The sequence below is a fragment of the Hoplias malabaricus genome, chromosome 3 (genome assembly GCF_029633855.1).
Source record: "Hoplias malabaricus isolate fHopMal1 chromosome 3, fHopMal1.hap1, whole genome shotgun sequence".
Taxonomy (NCBI): domain Eukaryota; kingdom Metazoa; phylum Chordata; class Actinopteri; order Characiformes; family Erythrinidae; genus Hoplias; species Hoplias malabaricus.
In genome coordinates, this window is record NC_089802.1 from 20,478,421 (window position 1) to 20,491,867 (window position 13,447).

Here is a 13,447-nt window from a genome sequence, read left to right on the forward strand (position 1 = left end):
ATGGTGTTCATGAAGCAGCTTTTCATCCTTTGCCTGTTAGCCACAGCAGCAGCGGGAAGTGGAGCAGGCTCTGGTGAGTGATGCTTTTCTTACTCTGGTGATCACCTCCAGGCAAAATGTGTTTTAATGCCACAGCTAAGTCCATTTAGTCTCCTAGAAAATTAATTTAGCATATATATATATATATTTTCAGAATTTGTATTTATCCTGTTTGTGAACTTGAGCAATGAAATCAATTTCTCTCAGCAACATCTCAGTTATTTACAGTTTGCTTTTTTGCTTTATTATAAAGTTAGGATTGTTTGGTATATTTAAGTTAAATTATTATTTTACTACTTTTAAAGATTTATTAATCATTATTTAAATGACTTTTTAACTGAAAATATTAAAAAGGGAAGACTTTAAACATTTTGACAAACCTAGTAGTACTTTGTAAATACTAGGGCAAAGTTAATAGAGAAACAGTTATGCTACTGTGACAAATATAGCAACATTTGCTCAAAAATATTTTGACAAATGTTGTTAGTTAACACAGTCAAGAAATGCAACCTAAAGTTTTCTTAAGCAAGTAGCCAATTCTTTCAGCCCAAGCTGGAGAGTGTGCCGTGGTCAAAGTTGTCCACTTTTCAGCTTTCTATCACCTGCAGTGCATCGTAACGTTTAAATGTTGAGCAGCTGCAGTCTTGTTTTAAGCAAGAATGGGCAGAAATTGCAAAATTTCAACAATTAATATCCTCAGTTCCCAAATGATTAAAAAACGTTATTCTACAGATGTGTTGTATCACAATGGTAAACATGCCCCTCTCACAATGTTTTTGATGTTGCAGGCATCAATTTCAAAAATTTATTTTTTTTAAATAATAATTTGCTCAGTGGGCTGTCTAGGGATTGATTTTATTTTTATCACCTAAGCTGTTTCTTATTTCCAGTTACAATGACAATTAAGTTCAAGTTAATAATTTTTCAACTAAAATATAAAGTTTTAGAATACTATTTATTTAAAAAAAACAGCTGCTTGTAGCTTCCTATTATTTACTCATTTCTCTTCTGTAACTGCTTCATCCTTTTGAGAGTCTCTTTGGGTCCGAAGTCTACAAGATTAGAGAATCATTGGGTGCATTTAGAATGAACTAAGTTCATGTTTAACAAAACTATTAAAATAATTTTAAATTAAATTAAATTTTAAAAGAAAGGATATTGTAAGTTATTATACAGTAAATTTTATTATGTATGTTATGGAAAATATTGACACTGTCCAATGAAAAATATATATCTCCATTTTTAGTTTACTATGTCTTTTGAATACACAGGTCGTCCTTCACATTGTATAAAAAATGTAATCTGAATGGAAAAAATGAATGCTCCAAATCACTTGGAATAAAATATTTTTACATTGACTTCTACTGAAAGTTAAGAAGGTTTTTCCTTCTTCTATAAAGTTAGTATTTTTGGAGATGTTTTTCATTGGACAGTGGCAATATATTTTTTAATAGTGTTATTAACATCAATCTGTCACCAATCAATGTGATTTTAGTTAAACTTCAGCAGTTTACAATGATATCTGTGTCAGTTTTGGTTAAAATGTGCTGAATGTGCTAGCTGATGTTTTATTACATTCCAAAGTCTGTTTTGTGTTGTTGACCCAATTCTTGTTATTTCTTATTTTTACAAAATAATGCATCAAATTACATCATTATTTCATTATTTTCCATCAGTACTTGCCCTAAATTTCCCAGTCACACCTTTGTTTTGAATGTGTTGCAGACCTGAATGGTAGTAATGAATAGATACTATGAAACAAAGCAGAGCAGAAAAAGCATAAAAAGTAAATTAAATTTTAAAATTAATCCTTTCTTTATTTATTTGAATTTTACATGCATTTATTACATTTTCTCATGTATTTTGGTGTTGCCTGGATACCGTTAAAGTTTCCAGAGCTTTATTTATTTGAACTACAGTTACAGTTGTCCATTTCAGCTAAGTAAAGAATATAAAAATATATATCTTGAAGAAACTATAAAAAAAACAAAACACAAAACAAAACCTACAGATACAAAAATGAGAGAACTTATTACAGATAAGATGTTAGGCTTTATTAAACATGTGCTGTAAGGTCAGACATTTTTAATATTTCTAGTGCAAAGAACAGCCCACACTAAAGTGTCATGTGAATAGTGTACAAGTTGCAGTCCAGTGTTGCGTATGTGCACGTGGTGTGGACCCTCATGTTCCCATGATTGCAAAAACATTACTAAAGTGCCCTCTAGAGTGGCAAAAATGCCCTATTGGCTGCCCTTCATATGGGAAATATATAACTGAGAACCTTGTTGGGTGCTGTTTCTTGCGGTAAATTAAGATGATGTGCCCTCTAGAGCAAGAACATTGCATAATGTTAAGATTTGCCCTTATATGGTTGCCTTTCAATAGACAAGTGTGCATTATTAATCAGGTAGTCTGTGGCTATAATAGCTGAAATGTTAAAGCTGCATCCTTCAGTGGATACAAAGGTGTAATATGGCCACTTAACAATAAGAGAGATCCAACCAGTAAAACTGAAAATGTGAAAAATGGAATGCATTCCTTACACAACTGGAAAAAGCAGTGGAAATCCTGGGGAAATGTGATGACATGTCACCCCTTCAGAGAGTAGCACCCCCAAAAGCATAACTGTTTACCCCCTGTAAATGTAACTATATTATTTGAAGCAATAAATAGTAATAAGAATATCATCGCTGTCCAATTATAAACATTTATCCCCATCTCCATTTTTAGTCTACTACATTATTTGAACACAGCATCTGTCTTTCATATTGTGAAAAAATGAGGAATGGATCAATAGAAATACTCCAAAATTACTTGGAATAAAATACACTCACTTCCATTGAAAGTTAAGATTTTTTTCCGTCTCCTGTAAAGTTACTATTTTGGGAGATACATGTTATAAATTGGAAAAAGACAATGTGGAAAAAAATGTGCTAATTATAGATGCAAGAAATTTGTTTTTAGGTTTTGAAGGATTGCATGTCTCCCTCCATATCCCTCACAGTGGTTTGCTCCACTGCCTCCCGTTTTTTTTAAAGATTTTGAGTTGTTTTCCATGTAGACACTCGCACATGTTGGTAGATGCAGGTTGCTGTTTCTTGGGCATGTTTCTAAATTTATTTGGGCTTGCTATATTTCAATATAATAATCATGTCTGAATGCCAAAATTAGGACTTTTATGCTAAGACATTAATGATAAGATTTTCTTTTTGTCTCCTCATGAAGCCCCTCCTGAATCAATTGAAACTCTTACTGGACAGACTGAAGGTCCTACTGCACCAACCGAACCTCCTACTGAGCCGAACAATGGTCCAACTGGACAGACTGAACCTCCTACTGGACCAACCGATGCTCCTACTGGACCAACCGAAGCTCCTACTGGACCAACTGAAGCTCCTACTGGACCGCCTGAACCTCCTACTGGACCGACTGATGCCCCTACTGGGCCGACCAACGCTCCTACTAAACCGACCGAAGCTCCTACTGGACCAACTGGAGCTTCTACTGGGCCAACTCGTGCCCCCACTGGGCCGACCAACGTTCCTACTGGACCAACCGAAGTTCCTACTGGACCAACTGAAGCCCCCACTGGATCGACCAACGCTTCTACTGGACCAACCAATGGTCCTACTGGACAGACTGAACCTCCTACTGGACCAACCGACACTCTTAGTAGACCGACTGAAGCTCCTACTGGACCAACGGAAGCTCTTACTGGACCAACCGATGCTCCTACTAAACCGACCCAAGCTCCTACTAGACCGACTGAACCTCCTACGGGACCGACCGACGCTCCTACTAGACCAACTGAAGCTCCTACTAAACCGACTGAAGCTCCTACTGGACCAACTGAAGCTCCTATTGGACCAACTGATCCTCCTACTGGACCAACGGAAGCTCCTACTGGACCAACTGTAGCTCCTACTGGGCCGACCGGCGCTCCTACTGGACCGACTGAACCTCTTACTGGACCGACTGATGCCCCTACTGGACCAACCGACGCTCCTACTGGACCAACCAATGGTCCTATTGGACAGACTGAACCTCCTACTGGACCAACCGATGGTCCTACTGGACCAACGGAAGCTCCAACTGGACCAACTGAACCTCCTACTGGACCAACCGATACTCCTACTAAACCGACCCAAGCTCCTACTGGACCGACCGAACCTCCTACTGGACCGTCTGACGCTCCTACTAGACCAACTGAAGCTCCAACTAAACCGACTGAAGCTCCAACTAAACCGACTGAAGCTCCAACTAAACAGACTGAAGCTCCTACTAAACCGACTGAAGCTCCTACTGGACCAACTGAAGCTCCTATTCGACCAACTGATCCTCCTACTGGACCAACTGAACCTCCTACTGGGCCGACCGATGCTCCTACTATACCGACTGAAGCTCCTACTGGACCAACTGGAGCTCCTACTGGACCAACTGAAGCACCTACTGGACCAACGGAAGCTCCTACTGGACCAACCGACGCTCCTACTAAACCGACCCAAGCACCTACTGGATCGACCGAACCTCCTACTGGACCAACCGATGCTCCTACTAGACCAACTGAAGCTCCTACTAAACCGACTGAAGCTCCTACTGGACCAACTGAAGCTCCTATTGGACCAACTGAAGCTCCTATTGGACCAACTGATCCTCCTACTGGACCAACGGAAGCTCCTACTGGACCAACTGTAGCTCCTACTGGGCCGACTGACGCTCCTACTGGACTGACTGAACCTCATACTGGACCGACTGATGCCCCTACTGGACCAACCAATGGTCCTACTGGACAGACTGAACCTCCTACTGGACCAACCGATAGTTCTACTGGACCAATCGATGGTTCTACAGGAGCAACTCAAGCTCCTACTGGACCAACTGAAGCTCCTACTGGGCCGACCGACGCTCTTACTATACTGACTGAAGCTCCTACTGGACCAACTGGAGCTCCTACTGGACCAACTGTAGCTCCTACTGGGCCGACTGACGCTCCTACTGGACCGACTGAACCTCATACTGGACCGACTGATGCCCCTACTGGACCAACCAATGGTCCTACTGGACAGACTGAACCTCCTACTGGACCAACCGATGGTTCTACTGGACCAATCGATGGTTCTACAGGACCAACTGAAGCTCCTACTGGACCAACTGGAGCTCCTACTGGACCAACTGTAGCTCCTACTGGGCCGACCGGTGCTCCTACTGGACCGACTGAACCTCCTACTGGACCGACTGATGCCCCTACTGGACCGACCAATGCTCCTACTGGACCAACCAATGGTCCTACTGGACAGACTGAACCTCCTACTGAACCAACTGATGGTCCTACTGGACCAACCGAAGCTCCAACTGGACCAACTGAACCTCCTACTGGGCCGACCAACGCTCCTACTATATCGACTGAAGCTCCTACTGGACCAACTGGAGCTCCTACTGGACCAACTGAAGCACCTACTGAACCAACGGAAGCTCCTACTGGACCGACCGAACCTCCTACTGGACCGACCGAACCTCCTACTGGACCATCTGACGCTCCTACTAGACCAACTGAAGTTCCTACTAAACCGACTGAAGCTCCTACTGGACCAACTGAAGCTCCTACTAGACCGACTAATGCTCCTACTGGACCAACGGAAGCTCCTACTAGACCAACTGACGCTACTACTGGACCGACCGAAGCTCCTACTGGACCAACTGAACCTCCTACTGGGCCGACCGAAGCTCCTACTGGACAAACTGAACCTCCTACTGGACCGACCGATGCTTCTACTGGACCAACTGAACCTGCTACTGGGCCGACCGAAGCTCCTACTGGACCAACTGAACCTCCTACTGTACCGACCGATGCTCCTACTGGACCGACTGACGCTCCTACTGGACCAACGGAAGCTCCTACTGGACCAACTGACGCTCCTACTGGACCGACCGAAGCTCCTACTGGACCGACTGAACCTCCTACTGGACCGACTGATGCCCCTACTGGACCGACCGACGCTCCTACTGGACCAACCAATGGTCCTACTGGACAGACTGAACCTCCTACTGAACCAACCGATGGTCCTACTGGACCAACTGAAGCACCTACAGGACCAACAGAAGCTCCTACTGGACCAACCGACGCTCCTACTAAACCGACCCAAGCTCCTACTGGACCGACCGAACCTCCTACAGGACCGACTGATGCTCCTACTAGACCAACTGAAGCTCCTACTAAACCGACTGAAGCTCCTATTGGACCAACTGATCCTCCTACTGGACCAACGGAAACTCCTACTGGTCCAACCAATGGTCCTACTGGACATACTGAACCTCCTAGTGAACCAACCAATGGTCCTACTGGACCAACCGAAGCTCCTACTGGACCAACTGAACCTCCTACTGGGCCGACCAACGCTCCTACTGGACCGACTGAAGCTCCTACTGGACCAACTGGAGCTCCTACTGGACCAACTGAAGCACCTACTGGACCAACGGAAGCTCCTACTGGACCAACCGACGCTCCTACTAAACCAACCGAAGCTCCCACTGGACCAACTGATGCCCCTACTGGACCGACCGACGCTCCTACTGGACCAACCAATGGTCCTACTGGACAGACTGAACCTCCTACTGAACCAACCAATGGTCCTACTGGACCAACCGAAGCTCCTACTAGACCAACTGAACCTCCTACTGGGCCAACCGACGCTCCTTCTATACCGACTGAAGCTCCTACTGGACCAACTGAAGCACCTACTGGACCAACGGAGGATCCTACTGGGCCAACCGACGCTCCTACTGGACCGACTGAACCTCCTACTGGACCAACTGATGCCCCTACTGGACCGACCGACGCTCCTACTGGACCAACCAATGGTCCTACTGGACAGACTGAACCTCCTACTGAACCAACCGATGGTCCTACTGGACCAACCGAAGCTCCTACTGGACCAACTGAACCCCATACTGGGCCGACCGACGCTCCTACTGGACCAACTGAACCCCCTACTGGGCCGACCGACGCTCCTACTATACCGACTGAAGCTCCTACTGGACCAACTGGAGCTCCTACTGGACCAACTGACGCTCCTACTAAACCAACCGAAGCTCCTACTGGACCGACCAATGCTTCTATTGGACCAACAGGACAGACAGAAAGTCCTAAGCCAGGTAATGTTACACCAGGCCCTTATTTTTCAGGTCTTAGAGAAATGGCTGCTACAATAACTTTAGTGATGAGACACCCTGTATGCTGCAGTGCTATATAGATACTTTAGTTATAACTTTAAGCATAGAGTTGACTTATGTGTTTAATTCATTCTGTGACTGAGCTCATAACTCAATTTGCTTGTATACCAAATTAAATTTCCCAATTCAAATTAATTGAAATGCTATTAATCTTTTCCAGCCCCTCAAAAACCACAACAATTTTTTGTTACGTGTTTCTAAATAAGAAAAATTCATTCATTCATTCATTCATTCATTATCTGTAACCTCTTATCCAGTTCAGGTTCACAGAGCCTACCCAGAATCACTGGGCGCAAGGTAGGAACACACCCTGGAGGGGGCGCCAGTCAAATAAGAAAAATACAATACAAATAAGAAAAATGTACTTTATAAATAACAAATAATGTATAAAAATAATATTACATAATATAAGAGAATGTAAAGAAATAAACTGGTTCTATTAAGTGTACTTACCTTGAAGATCAGACAAAGATGATGGAGGTGGAGGAGATTAGTGTAGGAGGTTGGGGGAGTTTTTCTTTTCGTGCTTTATTGATTAACTTACCTAACTTGCTACACACTTAATCTACAATGCTACAAAAACAGCAATACCATAGAAATGCTTGCACAGCAAGATAACTAAGTGAACAGAACACTCGCTGTTAGCGAGTGAACACACCTAGTGGCGGGTGGCATAAGCTCGCTCAGAAAAATCTCAGAAAATTCATAAGTCAAGGTTTCACTGTATTTAATTTAGATTTGATAATGACAACGTTCGTTTGAAAAAGATGATACTATCCCTACATTTCATTCTTTGTTATAATAAAAATAATCACTGGAGTGGGCTCTGATGAATGCTCTAATGATGAATTTCGATTAGGAAGAGACAACATTTTTGGAAAAAAGACACTGCATTTGTTAAAAATGAGGTAATCAATGAGAAATAAGATTTTCTATAAACCTGGGAAAATGTTTGTTACTGTAAGGATGGTTTCAATACTGATAGTCTCATGCAAGATGTCAAAGTCTCAATCCATTATATTTCCAGAAATGAAATCAGCATCTCTTAAAATTTCACAGATTCATTGTATCAGTTGAGCCAGAATGCTAATATGTTTAGTTATTACTGTTACTGTTTTTACTCATTGATCCAATGCTGGATTTATTTAGAGTCTGTTTTGTGATAATGTTATTATTATTAATGTGGTATTGCCCTTATTTTTTTATTTAAGTAATATTTGTCATCCCTGAACCCCACAAAGACTATTATTGTCACTACCCCGTCAGATTCAGCAGAAATGCGAAACATTGTAATAGTGAGCTGGATTATGGAAAATCATTTAAACTACATTATTTAAAACTGAAACTTATTATTTTTTATATATATATTAATGCATTTTGACAGGTCCCTGTGATTCAAACCCTTGCCCCAGAGACAGTGTGTGTGAGGAGCTTATTGACAGCTTTGTCTGTGTGTGTCAGCCTGGACTGTTCTACAACAGTGCGTTGAAAATCTGCACCCTCTGTACGTACAGTTTTATTTCATACATTTATGTCTGACTCAAAGTGCAGGATATTTTTTATATAAAATGCAATCTTATCTTTTTTTATAAATTTATTATTTATCAGATGCAGCATCTGAAAAACAAATCACATTACATGGCAAAAATTTGTAATCACAGTCCTGTTTTTTTTTTCAGCAAAGACTTTCACCAGCACTCTAACAATACAGCAAGAATTTGATCCTAGAATGGCAGACAAGAACTCAGAAGTATTTAAAGCTACAGCAGATACAATTGTTCAAGCGGTAAGGACTTATTTAGTTTAACATTTGCATAATTAGTTTATTTTAATGAATATGTGTACTAAATTGTCAAAATTAGACAAAATTAATGAGTAAATATTGGTTTCTCTGTATTTAAATCACAGCTCAATATGTCTTTCCAAAATCAATCAGGATATATGGGATCTAGAGTTTTAAGTTTAAGGTAGGTATAAATCACAAATTTTATACTAAATGTTAAAAATGACATATTAAACACCTTTTCCACAAGTCAACACAGTTCCCTGGGGTCTTAGTGAAACATCTGTCATATGTTTTGGTCAAAATTCCACAAGGATCTAACAGCACAGTACAATTCTCAGACTGACTAAACTGTCCTGTACATAATGACCTGTTTCAGTGCCTGTTCCTTTGAATGATAATAAGCCACACAAGCTTCTAAGCAAGGCACACAGAAGTTTTTGTTTTAGCTGTTTTAGCTTTGTTATTACAGTTGTTATTACAGTTTTTTCTCAGATCTCTAGCTTGACCAATCGTGCAATTTTTGTCTGACTTATAAATATGATTAAAAACATAGAATTATATATATATATTACACTCTAAAATGCAGACTGTATTATAAAGTGTTACTGAAAAATAATAATACATTTTGATTTATATGAAAAACTTCATTGACACACAACTGAAACACAGGACAATTGTACAAAATGATAATGATGATGATGTAAGATCTTTGGTATTTGTACAAAATAAAGATGAATGTCTTTTATGATTCTTATAAATGACTAGATGTTGAAGTTGAATATTTTGTTTTAAAAATTCAATTCTGATCTGAGAAGCACTGTACATTATCTTAGCTTTTGTTCCTTTATGTCATATGAAATTATGATTGTTTGAGGCATGTGGGTATGTGGTAGTATATCAGTGAATAGAAATTAAGGGTTTAATTACAGAGACTATTTTTATGATCTTCACCAGCTGTGGGCCACATTAATGAACGTGTATATATGCAATATAAATTGTCCTGAAATTTATAAGGGAAATTTAATTCTCATTACTTCTCTGTTTATCCATTGCACAGTAAAGGGAGTGTGATCGCAGATGTGGACAACATCTTTAACGTTCAGTCAAATGTCACTGATAAGGATGTTGGTGAAGTGTTAAAAAGTGCAACTCAGGGAGACAGTGGAATTCTTGCTGGAGCCGAAGTTAATGGTATCTCCTCATCTCATTCTCTTTTCAGCTCACAATTGTTCGAAGAAATTAACTCATAGTTGATTAATTATCCTGCATGAGAATTGCTGACTATACAGAGGATAATGCTGATTAAACTGTGGAGCAATGGCCTGCTCAGACTTTGGTAAATGTGGGGCTGAAATGGTTCAAAAGAGTATTTTATGGGCCTCACTTTAACAATGTAGCATTATTATTGTTATTATTATTTTACATTTTTTAGGGGCTTTTTCGAAGCATGCTGTTACCCTGTTATTAATCTCACCCATCTGATCCTTTTACAGATTTAGACGGCTGCACTAGGGGATTCTGTGATCAGAGAACCACAAATTGCATTCATGTAAATGGGTTTTCTGAGTGCACTTGCAAAGATGGATATGTGACAATAAAGGGGATATCACAGTCATGCAATGGTAAGTTTGTTTTTTTATCTTTGTCTAAATGTGCTTGAGAAAGTATTTCAGTACATTATGCTTGGAGTCCTCTGTATTACAGTTTCATGAAGGTGCAACAGGTAATATCACAGGTGTTGTGGGTTCAAATCCAACAGCAGGTCACTGTTTGTAAACAGTTCTCCCTGTGTCTCTGTGGGTGTCTTTGGGTGCTCCTGTTTCTTCTCACAATCCAAAAACACACATTGGTAGGTGGATTGGCCATTCAAAAGTGTCCATATGTGGGTGTGTGAAGCCCTGCCCTGTGATGATACTCTGTTCAGGTTGAGTTTCTGCCATGTGTCCAGTGATTATGGGTAGGCTTCAGAACAGGATGAAGTGTTTACAGAATAGAAAAGAATGTATGAATGAATGTTGCTCTGAATTGGGATTGCTTTCTCTCATCTCACTCTAGCTTGTCCCAGCGGTCAAAGAAAAGTGGATTCAGATAATTGTGAGAAGTGAGTACTTGTCTGTGTACTGTATACTAATGAACATAATGAACTTTGAATATATTTGATATAATGCAAATAGAAATCACAAAATGATATCTTTTACCTTTTTGTGATAAATACTGCTACTCAGTGTATATTAAAACTTATGTAACCCTTTATTTTTCAGCTGTCCTTTTGGTTATTCTGGTTTCAACTGTAATGAATGTAAGTAACATTAACAATTATGTGCTCTATAAATTTCTAAAAGACTAAATTCTCACAGCTATGAAAAATTTAGCATTTGTTTCTATGTAGTTATAAGTCTGAGGGTATAATGTTATTCTTTTACCATTTGGGATTGTAAAAGGTTAATAGGAAATATAATTTAATATGACACGTGGAATATTTAAAAAATTATGTGTTTTACAATATGATTTTAGTAATACTAAAATCTCTGTATGTATGTCTGGTCTCTTTATAGCATATCTCTTGGCTGTGGTCATCGTCTCTTGTGTTTTGGGAGCTCTGTTACTTGCATTGCTTGTGGCCTTCATAGTTGTGAACACCAGGTGAGGTTCCATAATTGTATTATGCATAGATATAAAATGCATACATATATTAGAACTTATACATAATGCAGGGTTTTATAAGTGTGTATTGTATGTGTTATTTAACTCTTAAAATGTACAATTACATTTTTTTTACATTTATGTTCACCATTTAGAAGTCCACAGAAGGGCACTAAGTGTTCAGATGACAATAGGGCATCCAGTAATATGGAGATCAGTAAACCTACAGGAAATTTTCAATTACCAAGAGCCAAGGTTAATTCTGGCTGGGAATCAGACAATCTGGAATTGACGGCCAGTGGAAGCACACATGCTCTTGTGACCAAAGGCCAGCCAGAGAGGCTAAAGGTAAGGCCAGCTTTATGGCCTGTACATGACCAAACAAATACAGTTTTGCTCTTTATTAAAGGTTTGCCTTGGATGCCTTTTTTTTAACAGTTGGAGAAATACTCAGATGTCTACATTGATGAAACAAGGAGTTATCAGAGCCAGCCCCCCTCCAGGAGTGGATATGGGTATGGGAATGGGTATGGGTATGGTTATGGGAAAGGGAATGGTTTGGCAAATGGGTACAGAAATGATTATGGCAATAGGAATGAGTATGAAAATGGGTATGAGAATGGGCTCAGGGCAGTGAGTAGTGGCTCTAGAGGCACTAGCAACCCCTACTATGAACCAGATAATTACACAAATTACAGATATTAATTTTAATAATAATGCAATGTGAAGAGGGATGTGTTCTTTAACTTGAGTTCAAAAATAATATCATCAAAATAATTCCTTCGTCAAGAGTGTGCAGTTACATATCCTCACATCAACAGAGCTGAGGAAGTACATATACACTTTGGTTGTAAGCATCACTTTTCGCTGCTTGTAAAAAAATCTTAAGTTAAAGTTTACAGTTAAGCTTATATATATATTTTATTTTATTTTTTTTCACTAATAGATTGTGTGTGGTCCAGATATACATCCCATTGTGTGTTTGTGTGTGTGTGTGTGTGTGTGTGTGTGTGTGTTTGGTATTTGTAAAATGGATGTTAAATCATTCATTTCAGAGGATGAATCACCTGCAGTCAGAATCATGTTCAGAGTATTCAGACCCAGTAGATGTCACTGTTTCACGGAGTTCATAAAATAATTCCTTGCAGAACCTTTATTATTTATATATATAATATATATTTTTTATATTATTCTATTATTTTAAATTTAATATTTAATGTATGAATGGAAGCTATGTGTTGTTTTGATGTAATGTTGTCAAGAATGTATCTCAGCTACAGAAATTAAAGTAATGATTACCTTAAATTTTGAATAATAAAAAAATATGATGATTTCATTGGACTTGTAAATGACTTCACAGCTAACCGAAATGATGTATAATGTATGTGTCAAAAATGGAAGGATTTACTGCTTTATATATGCTTTTCTTTTAGGAATATATCCAGTCAATATTTTTATGACAATGTGTTCATGAATACAATATAAAAAAATGATTTTATAGTAAGGGAGGAACCCTCTAGCTTTACCCTTATAAATTTCTTGTTTGTCAGGTTTCCTATTGACTCTACTTGTCGCTAGATATTGGCTAGACTGTGGTTACTAGTGGGTTGTTGTGGGGAAGTACATTGGGGTGTAATAGTCAAAGACATCTGATGGTCAGAAGGAGAATTAACGTGAAATACTGCAAAAATCAAACATTAGGAAGAAGACTGATAAGAATAACAAGAAATAAACCCAAAATCGATG

The 13,447-nt window shown here is 39.4% G+C and overlaps 1 protein-coding gene across 1 annotated transcript; it reads left to right on the plus strand.

Annotated features, from left to right (window-relative positions):
• Positions 1-12,406, plus strand: LOC136691369 (mucin-2-like). Its single transcript, XM_066663927.1, has 9 exons — positions 1-73; positions 3,268-7,194; positions 8,657-8,780; positions 10,116-10,249; positions 11,114-11,159; positions 11,320-11,357; positions 11,614-11,701; positions 11,857-12,049; positions 12,140-12,406. Exons 1-9 carry the CDS (start codon positions 1-3, stop codon positions 12,404-12,406), a joined length of 4,890 nt encoding a protein of 1,629 aa, XP_066520024.1.
• The last annotated feature ends 1,041 nt before the right edge of the window (positions 12,407-13,447 follow it).

Coding starts and splice junctions, on each gene's coding strand:
- LOC136691369 (XM_066663927.1), top strand. CDS start 1: ATGGTGTTCATGAAGCAGCTTTTCATCCTTTGCCTGTTAGCCACAGCA. Junction 8,781..10,115: donor AAAATCTGCACCCTCTGTAC/GTACAGTTTTAT, acceptor TCCATTGCACAG/TAAAGGGAGTGTGATCGCAG. Junction 10,250..11,113: donor TGCTGGAGCCGAAGTTAATG/GTATCTCCTCAT, acceptor ATCTCACTCTAG/CTTGTCCCAGCGGTCAAAGA.